Consider the following 16,135-nt stretch of genomic DNA (forward strand, 5'->3'; position numbering starts at 1 on the left):
TATTCATTATTCTCTTTTATGTATTCTTTCGTTAATACCTACATGTCTACTTTCTTGATGCATATTTAGTGTGTACTCTCTGTGTGAATCGTAGTGTTATTTTTAGTCTGTGTTTATTAAACCTCCGAAAAGACATTTAATGAGTTGGGTCTGTTGTTCTCCCACATACACAAAGTCAATGAAACTTGCGATCTAAGTTACCTAACTGCTTATGCTACTATGTTAGTAAAGTAAACTGTATGACCATTTGAAATATTGAACTTGTCCTGATCAGTAAAGTTAATGTTTCTTATGCGCTCGTAAAGCAGTGATCCCTTATGGAGAATTGAGTTGAAAAGTCTATAACTAATTTGGTGGACGAACTTAGTAGGATAATTTCAAGCAATTTCATAAAGGGTTACTTGTATTTAATTAAACAATTTTCCCTATCGGGAAATTTTTAATACGTAATGAATGACGGGCAAATTATATTCATAAATTCATGAATATTGAATATTGAACCCCTTTTGAGTTAATTATTCCCCGAGACATTAAACTCATAAACTCGTTGTTGTTACAACGTTAAATAAGGAAGGCAGGGACCGCTATAGAGACAAAATCGGAACTATTAATGTTTTGGATCCACATGAATTTCCAAAGAAAGAGCGGAGCACAGACGATGACGAAAACTTTATTTTGTTGGTCCCCAACAGACATTCTACTGACTATAAGTAACTTTGCAACTACAATTCAACTTATTCTACTAACCCGAACCCTAACACATAACCATTACCTACCAGTCTACTAACAGTACAGTTAATACTCTAATTAGTGTTAGTTGACATGCTGTTGAAAACTTACATAGTTAGTAGAATGTTTAAAGTGAACTATCGAAATAAAGTCTAACCGAAACGTATATTATTATTATTATTATATAAGAAATTGCACTGCCTCCGTTTTTATTTGTTATTGCAATGTTATTGTTTACTATATTTATAATTTGCACTTCCTCCATTTTCTGTCTTTTGTTGTTATTTTATAGATACCTATTTATTTGCTTATATAGTATTGAAAGAATTTATTTTTTTAAAAAGTGTATTTATTATTGTTATATAAAGTGCACTCCGTTAACTTGCACTCCGTTTTCTGTGTTCATTTTTTATTTGTAACCTTTTACCTTGAAGCATTCCACATTTCTGTGTTCTCAGGTTGCACTACTTGCAAATAAACACTAAAAAAAACATCTGATTGTGTGACAATTCTTGCTTTTTGCACATCGTACTGTTATTACTTCTTGTCCGTGGTTGCGCCTCCAAGCATGAAAGCTGTGGAAAGTTAATCCATTTTCGACATTTCCCTTGGTGATTATGTGTCGCGCTGTTACACCCCAAAATGCAGCAACGGTTTACCATAGTTGAAATAACGCCAAAATAATCTAATTAAGACACACGACTGAGAGGGAGTACGTCTATAAACAGTGCGCAGTAGTCCGAGTAGCAGTAAAGGATGCCATCAACATGGCCGCCACGCCAAGTAATGACGTCATGACGCCCAAGCCCTATTGTGTATAAGCACTCATAAAATCACTCATTAAGTATTGAAACCGCCAGTAGGCGGTAGCGATTCACTGTTTAAATGAGTGAGCCACTAAAATCGTTCATTCATCCAATTCGTTCAAAAGTCAGATTGATTTAGGAAGAAAACAAACGCCGATGTGAATACTTTTGTCAGTGATAATTACAGACACTATTGAAAATTGAACTAGAAAAGCATACAGCTGTTTTGGTCACTTTTACTGATAGTTATAGCCATGGGCGAGGCTAGCCCCATTTTAGGGGTGCTTCAGCACCCCTAAAAAGGAGCTCAGCACCCCTAAAACTTGGAGTAAGAAATTGTGTTATTTAAAATTTTTGTTAGTCTTTTACACGGTTAAATAATGTCCAAAACATACTCCGTAGTTTGTGGTTTAAAATGTATATGTTAAGGAGGAAAATGAAAATATCCCCGCATAGCAAATGGTGTCATCCCCTTCTCTTCTTCTACTTCTCTATACCTGCACCGCTCAGCACCACAGTCATCCAGCGCGAAACACACGCAGAGTGAGAACCCGTGATGTAACGTTAGTGTTGTGATTGGTTGAAAGCTGTGTCTGACACTTCTTTACTTTTACCTAGATTTATTCCGATTTCGAAATCATATCGGTAAGTACTGGAGTCAGTATCCCGAATCACCATGGTGGTACACCTATAATCAGTGTTTATTATCTGACTATTTTAGTCCGGCGGGTCGCCGCCGCTGTGGAGTAGCACAGGACCTGAGTGACTCATCCATAGTCATAAACCAAACGGAGAGAAGTAACGCCGGTTACAATTTTCTTCCGCAAGACGCATGCAGTTCTGTTTATTAACTGCTAGAGCGTGAAACAAAAACAGAATCGCGACAAATAAACTGCCCACATGTGTAGTCCGTACGTGTGTCTCTGTTGTTAAAGTTTATCGTTACTTGATACTCATTTCACAATGGAGAGTCATGTAAACATGACGTCTCGCGCGTCTTTTCTGGTCAGTCGTCATGGAAACATGAAGCACTGGCGTTTGGAATGAAAACAAACAACGTATCACTGAAAACACTCACTGTGGCTTTTTAAATGAATTGTTATTAATTCCTAGATTTATATATATTTTTCAGTGGCTGACTATCAAACTAGACAATAAAAGAAAGTTTCATGTTTTTCCTTTTGCTGTATTTATTCATTCATCACACACAGGATTTAACCTGAACCAGGCTTAACTCTTGAACTCCTAGCATAACTCTCTCTATCTCTCTTTCTCTCTCTCTCTCTCTGTGTGTGTGTGTGTGTGTGTGTGTGTGTGTGTGTGTGTGTGTGTGTGTGTGTGTGTGTGTGTGTGTGTGTGTGTGTGTGTGTGTGTGTGTGTGTGTGTGTGTGTGTGGCAGTGAGCAATGGACATACGACAATTCTTTAAAAGAAAAAAGACAGATTCAGGTGAGAGACTAGGGACAGTCCATAATGACCTCTGTCTTGTTTTTGTTTTTCTGAAAAGTGTAAAGCTAGAGTAACAGATAATGCAAACCAGCTGTAGTTGTATCAAATTACTTATCTAGGCAATGGTCCCCTGCTTTTATTTTATTTATATTTATTTCAAACTCACAAGCTTCTCTTGTGAAATGAATTTGTCATTTAAAAAGTTTCTAAGCCCAATAATAATAATAATAATAATAATAATAATAATAATAATAATAAAGACATTTAAAATGACACACCTCTGTGTGCCTTTTGATCATATCTTTAGAATCTGTAAATGGTCTCATGGTCTCATTTTTGTGACATGACAAACTGACCTCAACTCTTCTGCCTACAATATATTTGTGTATGATTGTCAGTGCCTAGGGAAAGAGAGGGAGATGGCGAAGGAGAAAGGGAAAGGGAGAGCATGCAGGAAGAATCAGGTGAGGAAACAAGAAACAATACATTGACATATAGTGAATAGTGTCAAGCAAAACAGTAACTACTCCCGTTTATGTGTGTGTACTCCTATACAAACTTATTGGCATTAAGTAGCCTATATTGCATTTTTTGTAACATTCTTTTACACCACATTTTTTCATAATAAAGGAGGAGGAAAACAACAGGAAGAGTCCATAAGGGATGAGAGGGAATTGACTAGAGAAAGAAATGAAGAGACAGAGGGAGTGCAACATAGAGAGCACCAAGCCAAAGCAGCAGAGACAGAAGAGAGCTGTTCAGACTTAGGGGATAAGGACACTGGTCCTAAACAGTTAAAGCTGTCTCAATACCCTCATACACAGTTTGGCACACAAAAAAGAGCCTTTCAAGAACAGTGGTTCAAAAGTTTCAGATGGCTGGAATACTCAGCTAGACAAAATGCTGCTTTCTGCTTTACTTGTAGGGTATTTGGCAAAAATGTCAGAAATGATGCACTTGTTAATGACGGAGTTAATAACTGGCAAAAGGCACTTAGCAAGTTTCAAAAACATGAAACAACACAGTCACACAAGGACAGTGTGGTTTGTTGGAACAGCTACAAAGCAAGCCTGTCAAAAGGGAATGTTGTAGAGCAGATAGAGGCAGCAAGTACCACTGAAATTAGTGAAAGAAGGCAGTACCTAGAGCGTATTATGGCAGTAACCTGCTTCTTGGGGAAGCAAGGCATAGCATTCAGAGGTCATGATGAAACGGATGAGAGTCACAACAAAGGCAATTTCCTAGAGTGCATGTCACTTTTGACCATATTTGATCCCTTCTTGCAAACATACACAGCCCCTTCAAACACCACGTACCTCTCATCTAATAGCCAAAATGAGATGATAGGGTGCTGTTCACAAGAAATAACAGAAAATATCATCAGTGAGATAAAGGGAGCAAACATGTATGCCATTATGGCTGATGAAGCCAGGGATGGAAAGACAGAACAGTTGGCACTCTGTGTTAGATACGTGTCTGTTGAGGGTGCCGTCAATGAAAGGTTCCTAGCCCTTACAGAGGTGTCACAGTTTGATGCTACTTCGATAACAGCTGCAATTGAAAATCAGTTGATAAAGAAGGGAATTGATCAGTTGAAATGTGTGGCACAGACCTACGATGGGGCAGCTGTCATGAGTGGGGATGTTGGGGGTGTACAAGCCCATTTTAAAAAAAAGCACCCTGAGGCAATTTATGTGCATTGCTATGCACATGAGTTAAATCTTGTTTTATGTCACACATGCAAAGCTGTCTCTGAAGCCACAGAGTTCTTCAACATGCTGGAAAGTCTCCATTCTTTCTTTAGTTTCTCCCTTGTAAACCACCATAAGTTTGTGGACACTCAAAAGAAGTTAGGGTTGCAGCCAAGAGAACTTGTGCAGTTGTCAACTACATGCTGGGCATGCCAGCTTCATTGAGTGACTGCAGTGATTGATAATTTCCCTGCTATCATTGAGTGCCTCTCCACAATCAAGACACCGACAGCAGTTGGATTGAGGGCAAAGCTCAGTAAATTCTCCTCATTGTATTGCTGATGGTTTTCCACACTCTCCTGTCTGTAACAGCAGGTTTACACAGATACCTACAGAAGGAGACCATTGACATTGCCCAAGCAGTGACATACAAAAATGCAGTGACTGACACCATGAAGCAGAAACGCAGTGATACCACTGCTGCAGATCTGTACTCCAGAACAATGGCTATGTGTGAGGCAAACCAGATAGCAGTAGAATCATCCTCAGGACAGAGGCGTAAGACAAAGAGAATGGATGGATATGTTGTTGAGTCAGCTTGTGGGGCAGGCAGTGAAACCTGTGGCTCTTCAGAGTCTGAAGATCTCAAGAGGAAACTTTTGTTTCCTTGGCTGGACCGAATGATCTGTGAACTTGAGAGGCGTTTTTCTGGTGTGAATGAGGATGTACTCAATGGAATTCAGGCATGCAGTCCAACCTCAGGCCATTTCTTGTCTGAGCCTCATCTGACAGCACTGGCTCTGCATTACCATATTGAACTTAAGTCAGAGGAAGTGATAGTCGCAAAAAACTTTCTGAAGCGCAAGAGTGAGGCTGGTACAGTTCAGGACATGCTAGCAGTGTACAAACTTCTAGATTCGGAAATGTTCCCTTCACTGAAAGCTGTTATGCAGGTTGCCTTGACAATACCAGTTAGCAGCTGTACATGTGAGCGGTCTTTTAGTGCCTTGCGTCGGCTCGATACATGGCTCAGGAGGACCACAGGCCAAAGCAGACTCCAGCACCTAGCTGTGATGTCTATTGAGAAGGAGTTGCTTGAAAAAATTGAACACCAAAGGGTCATTGACAGGTTTGCCACCCTCAAAGTGCGGCGACATAAATTAACTCTCCCAAAGTAGAGCCAAATGGGGATTCAGGGGAAGTACTTCAAAGATTTCCCTCTTTCTTTTTTATATCTTTACTTTCTAAATATTTTCAAGACCTCTGTAAATACTCTGGATATTTTTGACTTTTTGTTTTTACCTTCTTCTTTTTTCTTTTTCTTTTTTTGCTCTTGATATGAAGCTTGTTTTATTATTATTTATTGATGACATTGGTTTATGAAAGTTCAGACAGGCATGCATCCAGAAATGTTAGAGACGGCCATTTGTAAATAATTTACAGTAGAGTAGATTTACATTTTGTTGTCCAAGCACCTGTTACTTTGTTCAATTACAATAAAGTTGAATCTAAAATAACCAATATGATGACTGTTGATACAAAATGAGGCACATGGAGTTAACGGTCAGGAAAACCAGCTGGGTGAAGAAGGTTTTATGTTTGTTACAGGGGGCTGTCTGTGTGAACTATCACAATTAAGCTGGTGTTCTGAAAAGATCTCAAAAAAATAAATAAAAAATAAATCTGGATTTTGGAGTTAGTTGAATCAATGTTAAAATGATTAAGTTATTTTTCAATAGACTTTTTTTTGTTTTTGTGTGAAAGACGGTGGGTGGTGGCAGTGGGGCTCATTGGGTGCTCAGCACCCCTAAAGCTCTGACCCTAGAATCGCCCCTGGTTATAGCTAAATACATTGAAATGGATGAGCTAGCTAAATATATGATGTCATGTGTACTTAGATATTACACAATATTCTCATACCTCATTCTCAGTAGGCTACAAGCTTAATTTTTTTGCATCCCTCTCTGACAAGCAATTATAGTCCGCTGTGCAGCGCTTCTACATCCCACACCGAAACAAAATATTTTTTAAGCAGAATATTGGTTTGAGAATATTAGTTGGTGGTCAGTTGTTGAATTCTGATGGTCAGCTTTGTTGTGAATATTAACTATGAATTAAATTTGTGTCATATTTCTGTTAAAATATTGTCATGAATTCTATTTCTGCCAAAATATGATAAATATATCAGTCAGAGTGATGGGCCTAAATGACCTGATTAGACAAACACTTAAAACTAACACTACATATTCATATAATAATGCATATTATACAGAGCCTTAATATATTTGTCCGTTTATTTATTTAATGATTTGTATTAGTCAAGAACGCAGCGCTTCGAATCACTGAATCATTTGTTGTGAATCAATCGGTTGAATTGTCTCGGAGTCGAAAGCTCCGTTTCCCTCTTAACTCGCAAGAGACTGAATTAATGTTTGAACTGATTCACGATAAATAGCGAAACATTATGTTACTTTACTCACACAGCGCTGATAAATATTAAATAATGCAATGCAGTTACATTCAATCATACATCATTCATTCTGCTAAGCCTTAAAGGGTTTATATTGCTTTACACGCTTAAAACACAAACCTTTCTCCAGTTGAATCACAACAGATGCAGGAGTGCGGCGCGGCCTTATGACGTCATACATAAGAAACAAAATAAAAGTCCCGTTCACACTGCTGAGTCTAAAATCATAAAAGTGCATAGAAGTTTACGTAGAAAAAAATGCTATAGGGTCAACATTCAGAGTTGAACGTATTGGTGGAATACATTTACTAACACAATCGTAAGTTAGTAATATAGTGCTAGTAAAATAAATAAATAAAAATATAAAGTAATTTATTTTCTTTGTTTTTATATGTAATATAACCATTTGATTAGTTATTTAATTTATTTGAAACTCCAAACACCAGTCTGGAGTCTATTGTTTATTTTGTAACAATAATCTTGTTCCTAATCAAATATGACTTTGTCATAATAAATCAGACAAAAATATTGAACCTCCATTGAACCGATTGGTAACGCCCAATCAGCGAGTCGCACTTTCATCAAAACAACGCGTGGCGTTTGAATGAGAGAGCCATGGGTTAGCGCCAAAAATGAATTATTACTTCAAATAAAAAAAGCGAGGAGAGGAGTTATGTTTAAAAACCAAAACCGGTGTCAAAAGGACTTTAGATCCTAGACCAGCGGTTCCCAAACTTTTTTACCTGCGCACCCCCTTCTATGTCCCGAACGGGTTCGCGCACCCCCTGCAGTAACTTTACATTTACATTTCCCTTAACTTAGATTGCACATTGCATATGATTAGTGATATAAATTATACTGTATTAATTAAATAAAATACTTTGTCTCGTGTTTTAGGCTAATGGTTGTGTTCTTAATTCTTTTAAATTATTAAAACAAAAACACACAAAAACGAAATATCGCAATATATTGCCTCTTTTACAATATTGCAATATATCGTATCGTAACCCCTGTATCGTGATACGTATCGTATCGCCAGAGTCTTGGCAATACACAGCCCTAATTGTGTAACAAATAAAACCAAAGAAGTGTCATTTATTGTTCTCAGAATATATCCTGAGAAACACACATTAGTATGAGATGTCTCGATGTGTTAAAATGAACTGAAACCTCGTCTGAAATCATTTAATCGTAATTTAAATGAATATGACTTATAAAAAAATAGATATAGTTTTTTGTTTTTGTTTTTTTTGTCATTAGGAAAATGTTATATTCATCCAACCAAATGGAGTAATTCAAACCACAATTCAGCTCAATTTAAGTTAAGGTCAACTTTTTTTTGTTTCTTTTCATTTCAATTGTTATGTTTCAGTTTATACAACAAAATGTGGCAAGAAACACGCTGTTGATTCTGTAATTTAGAAAACTAAATGAAAATAAAAACAAACTATCACTCTCTGGCCAGTGCGCTTGAACTATTGACCTAGGAGAGATTTAGATTTTTCTTTCTGTTAATTATTTTCATCCTAAACAGGACAAACACAGAAAAACTCCTGGGGAAGCGACTGAGATCCATGTGACACTATTATAAAGATGGCATTTATTAAAGAGGAGAGTGAAGACGTGAAGATGGCGTTCATTAAAGAGGAGAGTGAGGACGTGAAGATGGCGTTCATTAAAGAGGAGAGTGAGGACGTGAAGATGGCGTTCATTAAAGAGGAGAGTGAGGACGTGAAGATGGCGTTCATTAAAGAGGAGAGTGAGGACGTGAAGATGGCGTTCATTAAAGAGGAGAGTGAGGACGTGAAGATGGCGTTCATTAAAGACGAGAGTGAAGACATAAAGATGGCGTTTATTAAAGAGGAGAGTGAAGATGTGAGGATTGAAGAAACATTCCGAGTGAAAGAAGAAGAAACTGAGGGAGAAACAGGTTGGTTTCATTTTCAAAGCTGAATTATGACTAATATGGTGTTGGTCCTGCTTTTGCTGCCAAAACAGCCCTGACCCGTTGAGGTATGGACTCCACTAGACCCCTGAAGGTGTGCTGTGGTATCTGGCACAAAGATGTTAGCAGCAGATACTTTAAGTCCTGTAAGTTGCAAGGTGGGGCCTTCATGGATCTGACTTGTTTGTTCAGTAGTGGTGAAACGGATCACAAAACTCACGGTTCGGATCGCATCACAGATCACGAGTCACGGATCAGATCATTTTTTGGATCAGAAAAAAAGGGGGAGGAGACTGTATTTGCTTTCCATTTATTGTATGAAAAATGTGTGTGTTAGCATAACCTATATGGTTATGGTGTTAACAAATATAAAATAAATAACCAGCTGAATAAATCACATTTTACTCAGTTGTTAAAGTGTAACATGTGAAAAACAACCTCATGGGAGAGAGTAGACCTTTTACACCTGTTTAACACATATTCATTATTTTTATTTAAAATTCAAAAGTTGGTACTGAACATGCCATCATTGCAATTCTCAACATTTAAACAATGTTTTATTCATTACTTTATATTTATATAGCCTAGTACTTTAGAAACCGGCTATAGACTATGTTAAAATAACAAACATTTTAAATTAGAACTTAGACAAAAACAGCCAACTCGTTTTTTTCTTTCATTTTTTAAAATCTTTTTAAAAGAAGTCCTGCAGGTCATAAAGAACTTTGTTTTTCCACCTCCAAGAAAGGCGTGCTCCATTATTTCACTTGTTTGCCATGTGTTGACTTTGAAACAGAGTACACTTTACATTATATGCATCTGTGGAGAAATTACTAGATTTTTGCAACAATACATGTTTTATTGTTTGTTTTAACTCAACTAATTTAATGTAAAGATCTATAATTACTAATTAAATATAGTAAACCTTAATAAACAAGTTTTCTAAAGTGTTTTCGGTGTCGGCTGCAGATATACATCTCTGCTTTCGATTATTATATAATCAGACATTATTTGTTTTCGATTAAACTTTTCTGTTTATAATGGACATTTACATTTTTGCAGGTGCAGATCTTGTTTAAAAATAAAGCTTAATTTGTTCTATTTTGCTGTGTCTTTAAATCGTTTGTTTTTCCTTTTTATAGGTTACTAAAGGTTAGTTTTGTTCTCCTTATCAATATTCTTTTTAATTTGTAATTAATGATTCAAATAAATTATGAGGGTGTTTCATACTAGCAGCTAGGCAAGCATTATAATGTGTGTTAAAAAGACTGCTTTCTGTGGGACATGGTAAGTCCCTTTGGGGTGCACTTTGGGCTTTTTCACCTATAAAATAAGCAAAAAAGATATCAAAAACACAATAAAGAACAGGGGAAAAGCAAAAAAGCATAATATGAGCACTTTAAGACATTGCAACTTTCATCGCAACTTTTAAGAAAAGTGGCCGCAACATCAGGCACAGGGCCGGCTCTAGCTCTTTGGTTGTCCTAGGCGAGAGGGAATGCGCCCCCCATCCCTCCACCCCACCCCATTACCACTTTTCAAACATTTTCTCATCACTTTTTATTGAAAATAAATGCCTTTCCGATCTGATATGTGATGGGAAAAGGGAATAGAGCGAGTGTGGCAAAAGGCAGGATCGAACCTCTGATCGATCTGCATCAAATCTTGATGCCATGCGCCTTACACTACAGTCACCGTAAAGAATTTGGTGAACATAGCATATTTGGGTTTAATGTAAATAATATGGTATCTATCGTTAGGCTGCTCCAGTAAAAAGGCTGCTCCAGTAAAAAAAAACAAAAAAAAAAACGAGAGGCCGTATTTATTTCCTTCCGACGCCCACGTAGAGAGCGTTTGTACTTTTTATAAATAACATGCATACGTTATCCATATTCAACTGGACTTTTGATATTTAAATGACATCCATGTAGGTTATTGTACATTATTGTCAGTGAAGTTATGTTTGCAATACGTATAGTAATTATGTAAAAAACTAGCAAGTGATAGCTTAGTGACAATATTAATAATATTTATAAAATAAATATTAGTTGATAAGATTGATACAAAGTAATTTTATTTAGTTTGACAACTTATTGGCTGAGATAAGAAGACTAACCTCTATACTGGGCTTTCTTTCGATTTTCTTCCTTTCTTTTTTTCCGTCCCTGTGCATCCGCGGGTTTAGACGCCTCATTTTTGATGAACGCGCAAGATGAGCACTTGCCTGACCTAACGCCTGAACCAATAATCAATAATCACCATCAATTCAATCTAATAATCAGGTTGATAAGTAATTAAACGTGTGGCTGAGGGGGCGCCCTATGATGATCATGTTTAATGAACATTATGTTGTATTTCGCTTGTTCCGATTCTATGCTTAATGGGAAGTAATGGGCGGCACTAGAGCGCGCTCACGCCCCTAACACAATTGTCGCCCTAGGCGACCGCCTAGCTCGCCTATAGCAAACGCCGGCCCTGATCAGGCATTTTAGGCCGCAACAATCACAAAAAAAGGCCTGCGAAATCCTGGAGGGGCTGATTTTTCCAGTCTTCAACTGTCCAATTTTGGTGAGCTTGTGCAAATTGTAGCCTCTTTTTCCTATTTGTAGTCTTCTGCTGTTGTAGCCCATCCGCCTCAAGGTTGTGTGTGTTGTGGCTTCACAAATGCTTTGCTGCACACCTTTGTTGTAACGAGTGGTTATTTCAAGTTGCTCTTCTAACAGCTTGAATCAGTCAGCCCATTCTCCTCTGACATCTAGCATCAACAAGGTATTTCCGCCGCACTGGATGTTTTTCCCTTTTCACACCCTTCTTTGTAAACCCTAGAAATGGTCATGTGTGAAAATCCCAGTAACTGAGCAGATTGTGAAATACTCAGACCGTAAGATGAAAAGCCCGTCTGGCACCAACAACCATGCCACACTCAAAATTGCTTAAATCACCTTTCTTTCCCATTCTGACATTCAGTTTGGAGTTCAGGAGATTGTCTTGACCAGGTCCACACCCCTAAATGCATTGAAGCAACTGCCATGTGATTTGTAGATTAGATAATTGCATGAATGAGGACCCGTGGTGGTTTAATGTTTTTCAATCACAAGATGGCGCTAGACAGTCAACGACAGCTGAGTGACACGTTAATCAAGCAGTACAGGCCAAGATAACTCGTAATACCTGGATAAGTGGAGTGTTATTCACCTTGGTGGTTGTTATCTGGGAATAACATTCCGCTGGAGTGTGCCATTGACCAATCAGAATAAAATATTCTACATTGGAGTGTAATAAGAGATAATGTTAAACTGTCTGTCTTACAGTTTTGCTATTTGCAATCCAGAAGAGAAAGATAGAGATCACATAGAGAGAATGGGTGCTCAACACACTTAATGAGTGACGAGAGAACTGAACTAAAGTTTAGTCTGGCTTCATATCAGTGTCCCCCCATAAACTTCTGGGACCTCTTGTCCCCTTTTCTGTTGGTTGTGATGCTTTATGCTTACATGTCTAAATGTTTTGTCTGTTGTTTTTAAAAAAAACAAAAAAGTCCATTAAACTGGTGTTAATGTGCATTTGTCTCTTTTTGCCTTAGACCTGACAGTGCTGAAAGAGGAGAATGAAGTTTTGAATAAAATGGAAGATCAACATAAGAATCATGATTTCATAACAAGAGATAAAAAGATACAAAAAAGGGATGAAAAGAATTTCACCTGCAAACAGTGTGGAGACCATTTCACTGCAAAAAGCAACCTTAACAGACACATGAGAATTCACACTGGAGAGAAGCCTTACACATGTCAACAGTGTGGAAAGAGCTTCACTCATAAACACCACTTTGTAGAACACATGAGAATTCACACTGGAGAGAAACCTTTCATCTGCCAACAGTGTGGAAAAAGCTTCATCCGAAAAGAAAGACTTAATGACCACATGAGAATTCACACCGGAGAGAAGCCGTTCACCTGCCAACAATGTGGAAAAAGTTACACCCGAAAAGAATGCCTTAAAGTCCACATGAGCGTTCACACTGTAAAGAAGCCGTTCACCTGCCAAAAGTGTGGAAAGAGTTTCACTCTAAAAGGAAGCCTTGAAAAGCACTTGAAAGTTCACACTGGAGAGAAGCCATACACATGCCATCAGTGTGGAAAGAGATTTGCTGACAAACGAAGACTTGATCAGCACATGAGAGTTCACACTGGGGAGAAGCCTTATACCTGTACTCTGTGTGGAAAGAGTTTCAGTCAAATGGGAAACTTTAAAATCCACAAGAGAGTTCATACTGGAGAGAAGCCTTACACCTGCCAACATTGTGGAAAGGGTTACAACCGAAAAGGAAGACTTGACGCACACATGAGAGTTCATTCTGGTTTGGAATGACATCAGGGTGAAAAAAACTCAGATTTTTTGGTTGAACATCCCCTTTAAAAACAATCATATTTTTCAAGAGTTAACACATAATTTAAGTAAGACACTGATATCTTTCTTTCATGAGGCTATCATTGAAATATAATTTAATCAAATTTCATTAGATCTAATAAAAAGTTCATAAAACTTTTAAAGAGGAAAAAAAAACGTTGTCCTTAATTCATGGGAAAAAAAGCTGTTTGTTTTTTGCTTTAAAGCTGTTTTAAACTGTGCTTTAGACTAGTTTAACTGTAGGCCAGTTTCATGGGTAAAAAAGGGTTAAAAAAAGACTGTAAAAACCATGCTCCTCATCATATGGCTATATGGTTTCCAATTCTTAATATATAAGCTTAGGCCTATAATAAACTATTATATTTGTAATTTTAATGGGGGGGTGAAACACTCAGTTTCATTCAATCTCATGTCAATCTTGAGTATAGAGTAGTATTGCATCCTTCATTTCTCCAAAAAGTCTTTAGTTTTATTATATTTATAAAAGAAATATGGGCTGTACCGAGTCTTTCCGGAAAAAAACGAGCGGCTGGAGGCGCATCGTGCGGGCGGAGCTAAAGAATGACGAGTGCGAACAAAGCGGTGACGTCCTCAAGCATGGCGAAGAAAACGCTACCCTAAATAAAGCATGGCTATCAATCAGATTAAAATAATATATATATGATCCAGAATCAGATCCGGAGGCTGAAATAAATTGAACAGGAGAAGCAACAACAGTAAGTCGTCCGTCTCAGTGGTATGTACTGTATTTAGTGGCCTGTCAACATTTGTGTGTGTTTACTCGCAGTTTATGATGACATGAATCGGTTTATGGACTATTGTTTGCGGCTAAACCTTAGCAGTAGCAAGCAAAACGGTTTTGCACGTCAGACTAGTGTAACGTAATACATAGAACAACAATGGAGTAACCGTTAGTGCATTTAAATGACGAAGCATGCTTTGTGAGAACGCTAGGTTTATGTTTGGGTGGTTTTAGAATAAACAAACTGACACTTATATTGGTCGGCTTAACAATGTATTTAAACACACACCATAGATCGCATGCTCCATTGATAAATTAACTACGATCGTGTCGTTTACTGATGTTTACTCACGCGACGATAGCCAACAACATAGACATTTGAAGCAGTTTTACTCACCGCCTGCTTCCAAAGCAGGACCGAACCTTTATCGCTGGGACCGCTCCATCAAAAACACACTTCTTTGGTATGATTTGGTGAAGTCCTGTGACAGCAGTGACCGTGGAGATCCGCGATGTTGTGAAGCTTCCCGTCATTTCTGCGTTCAAATCGGTTCAAATGCAGCGCTGCCTTCCCGGAATGCTGTGCTGAAGCGTTGAAGTCCCTTGATGTCACCCATAGGAATAAAGTGGAGCTTGGCACAGACTATAACGACATAAGTGTTCACGGACGAGTGGATCTGCAGCTGAGAGTGTTTATGGGCGTGCATTTTCTCTCTCGCCTTTAGTCACACGCGCGTGCACCCTTCCGGGAGAAGAGCCCGTACGGCCCATACAAGGACCTTCCGCTCTGTCGACGTCAAACGGACCCATACTCGAAAAAAAACTCCGAAACTTGTGAGAAACCGGAAGGAGTATTTTTAACACAGAAATACTCCATCAAACGTCCAACATTAGTTTTTGAAACTTTGTCTATGTTTAGGATGGGAATCCAAGTCTTTAACAGTGTAAAAAGCTCAGTATGCATGAAACAGCATTTCACCCCCCCCCCCCCCCTTAATTATAAGGCGTATTTAAGAAACGTATAATACGCAGTTTTAAGAAACCTATGCTCTCACTGGAACTTGGACCAACCTTTATCTGACCTGGATGCAGATCAGCATCTTAGCCTTTTAAATTCTGCCTGGCTTAAAGTTGCAAATGTGACTGCTCCTCTTAAGCCTCACAAACCCAAACCAAAATCAGATATGTGGCAAAATTCTGACACTCGTCTCCAAAGACAAATATGTAGAAAGGCCGAACGCAAATGGAAACGGGACAGGCAAAGTGTCTCCTTCCACATGTTCAAAGCCTCACTTACAGCATATAAGATCATTGCTAAATCAGCTAAAGCCACATACTTCTCAAACTTAATTGAATCCAATCACTCTAACCCTAAGTTCTTGTTTTCTGTCCTTCATTCTGTTTTAAACCCATCTGCTAAATTGTTTGTTGCCTCAGATGCTCTATGTGAAGACTTCCAGAGATTTTTTATTAACAAAATCACTACATTAAGGACCAGTATCTGCCCTAAATTAACTCTCCCCCCATTATGCCGCGTACCTCCTGTGTTTGGGATGCTTTTGTTCCCATTAACCTCCAGACACTGAAAGATGTGAGCTCCAAGCTCAAACCATCGTTCTGCCCAAATTATATCATTCACCCGAGATTTTTAAAATTAATCACCAACACGGTGGGTCCAGGTATGGTATCCCTTATTAACAAGTGTCTTAGCACTGGATCCGTCCCGGCCAATCTTAAAGTGGCTACGATCACTCCTTTGCTCAAGAAGCCTTCACTGGATCCTAAAAAAATACCGGCCGATCTCTGTCCTGCCTTTCATCTCCAAGTTAATGGAGAAAATCGTGTTGGATCAGCTCCAACACCTTTTGTCTAATAACTCTATATATGAGGTCTTTCA

At 38.2% G+C, this 16,135-nt stretch overlaps 1 protein-coding gene across 1 annotated transcript; it reads left to right on the plus strand.

The window, feature by feature from the left end:
* The first annotated feature begins 8,989 nt into the window (after positions 1 to 8,989).
* Positions 8,990 to 13,457, plus strand: LOC137049041 (gastrula zinc finger protein XlCGF57.1-like). The gene is made up of 2 exons (XM_067427437.1): positions 8,990 to 9,074; positions 12,682 to 13,457. The coding sequence occupies exons 1-2, from the start codon at positions 8,990 to 8,992 to the stop codon at positions 13,455 to 13,457; spliced, it is 861 nt and encodes a 286-aa protein (XP_067283538.1).
* The last annotated feature ends 2,678 nt before the right edge of the window (positions 13,458 to 16,135 follow it).

The sequence above is a fragment of the Pseudorasbora parva genome, chromosome 20 (genome assembly GCF_024679245.1).
Source record: "Pseudorasbora parva isolate DD20220531a chromosome 20, ASM2467924v1, whole genome shotgun sequence".
Classification (NCBI taxonomy): domain Eukaryota; kingdom Metazoa; phylum Chordata; class Actinopteri; order Cypriniformes; family Gobionidae; genus Pseudorasbora; species Pseudorasbora parva.

Excerpts from the sequence above, each read along its gene's own strand:
- LOC137049041 (XM_067427437.1), top strand. The coding sequence starts at position 8,990 with ATGGCGTTTATTAAAGAGGAGAGTGAAGATGTGAGGATTGAAGAAACA. Across the intron at positions 9,075-12,681 it reads AGAAACTGAGGGAGAAACAG|TGCTGAAAGAGGAGAATGAA; the intron begins GTTGGTTTCATT and ends TAGACCTGACAG.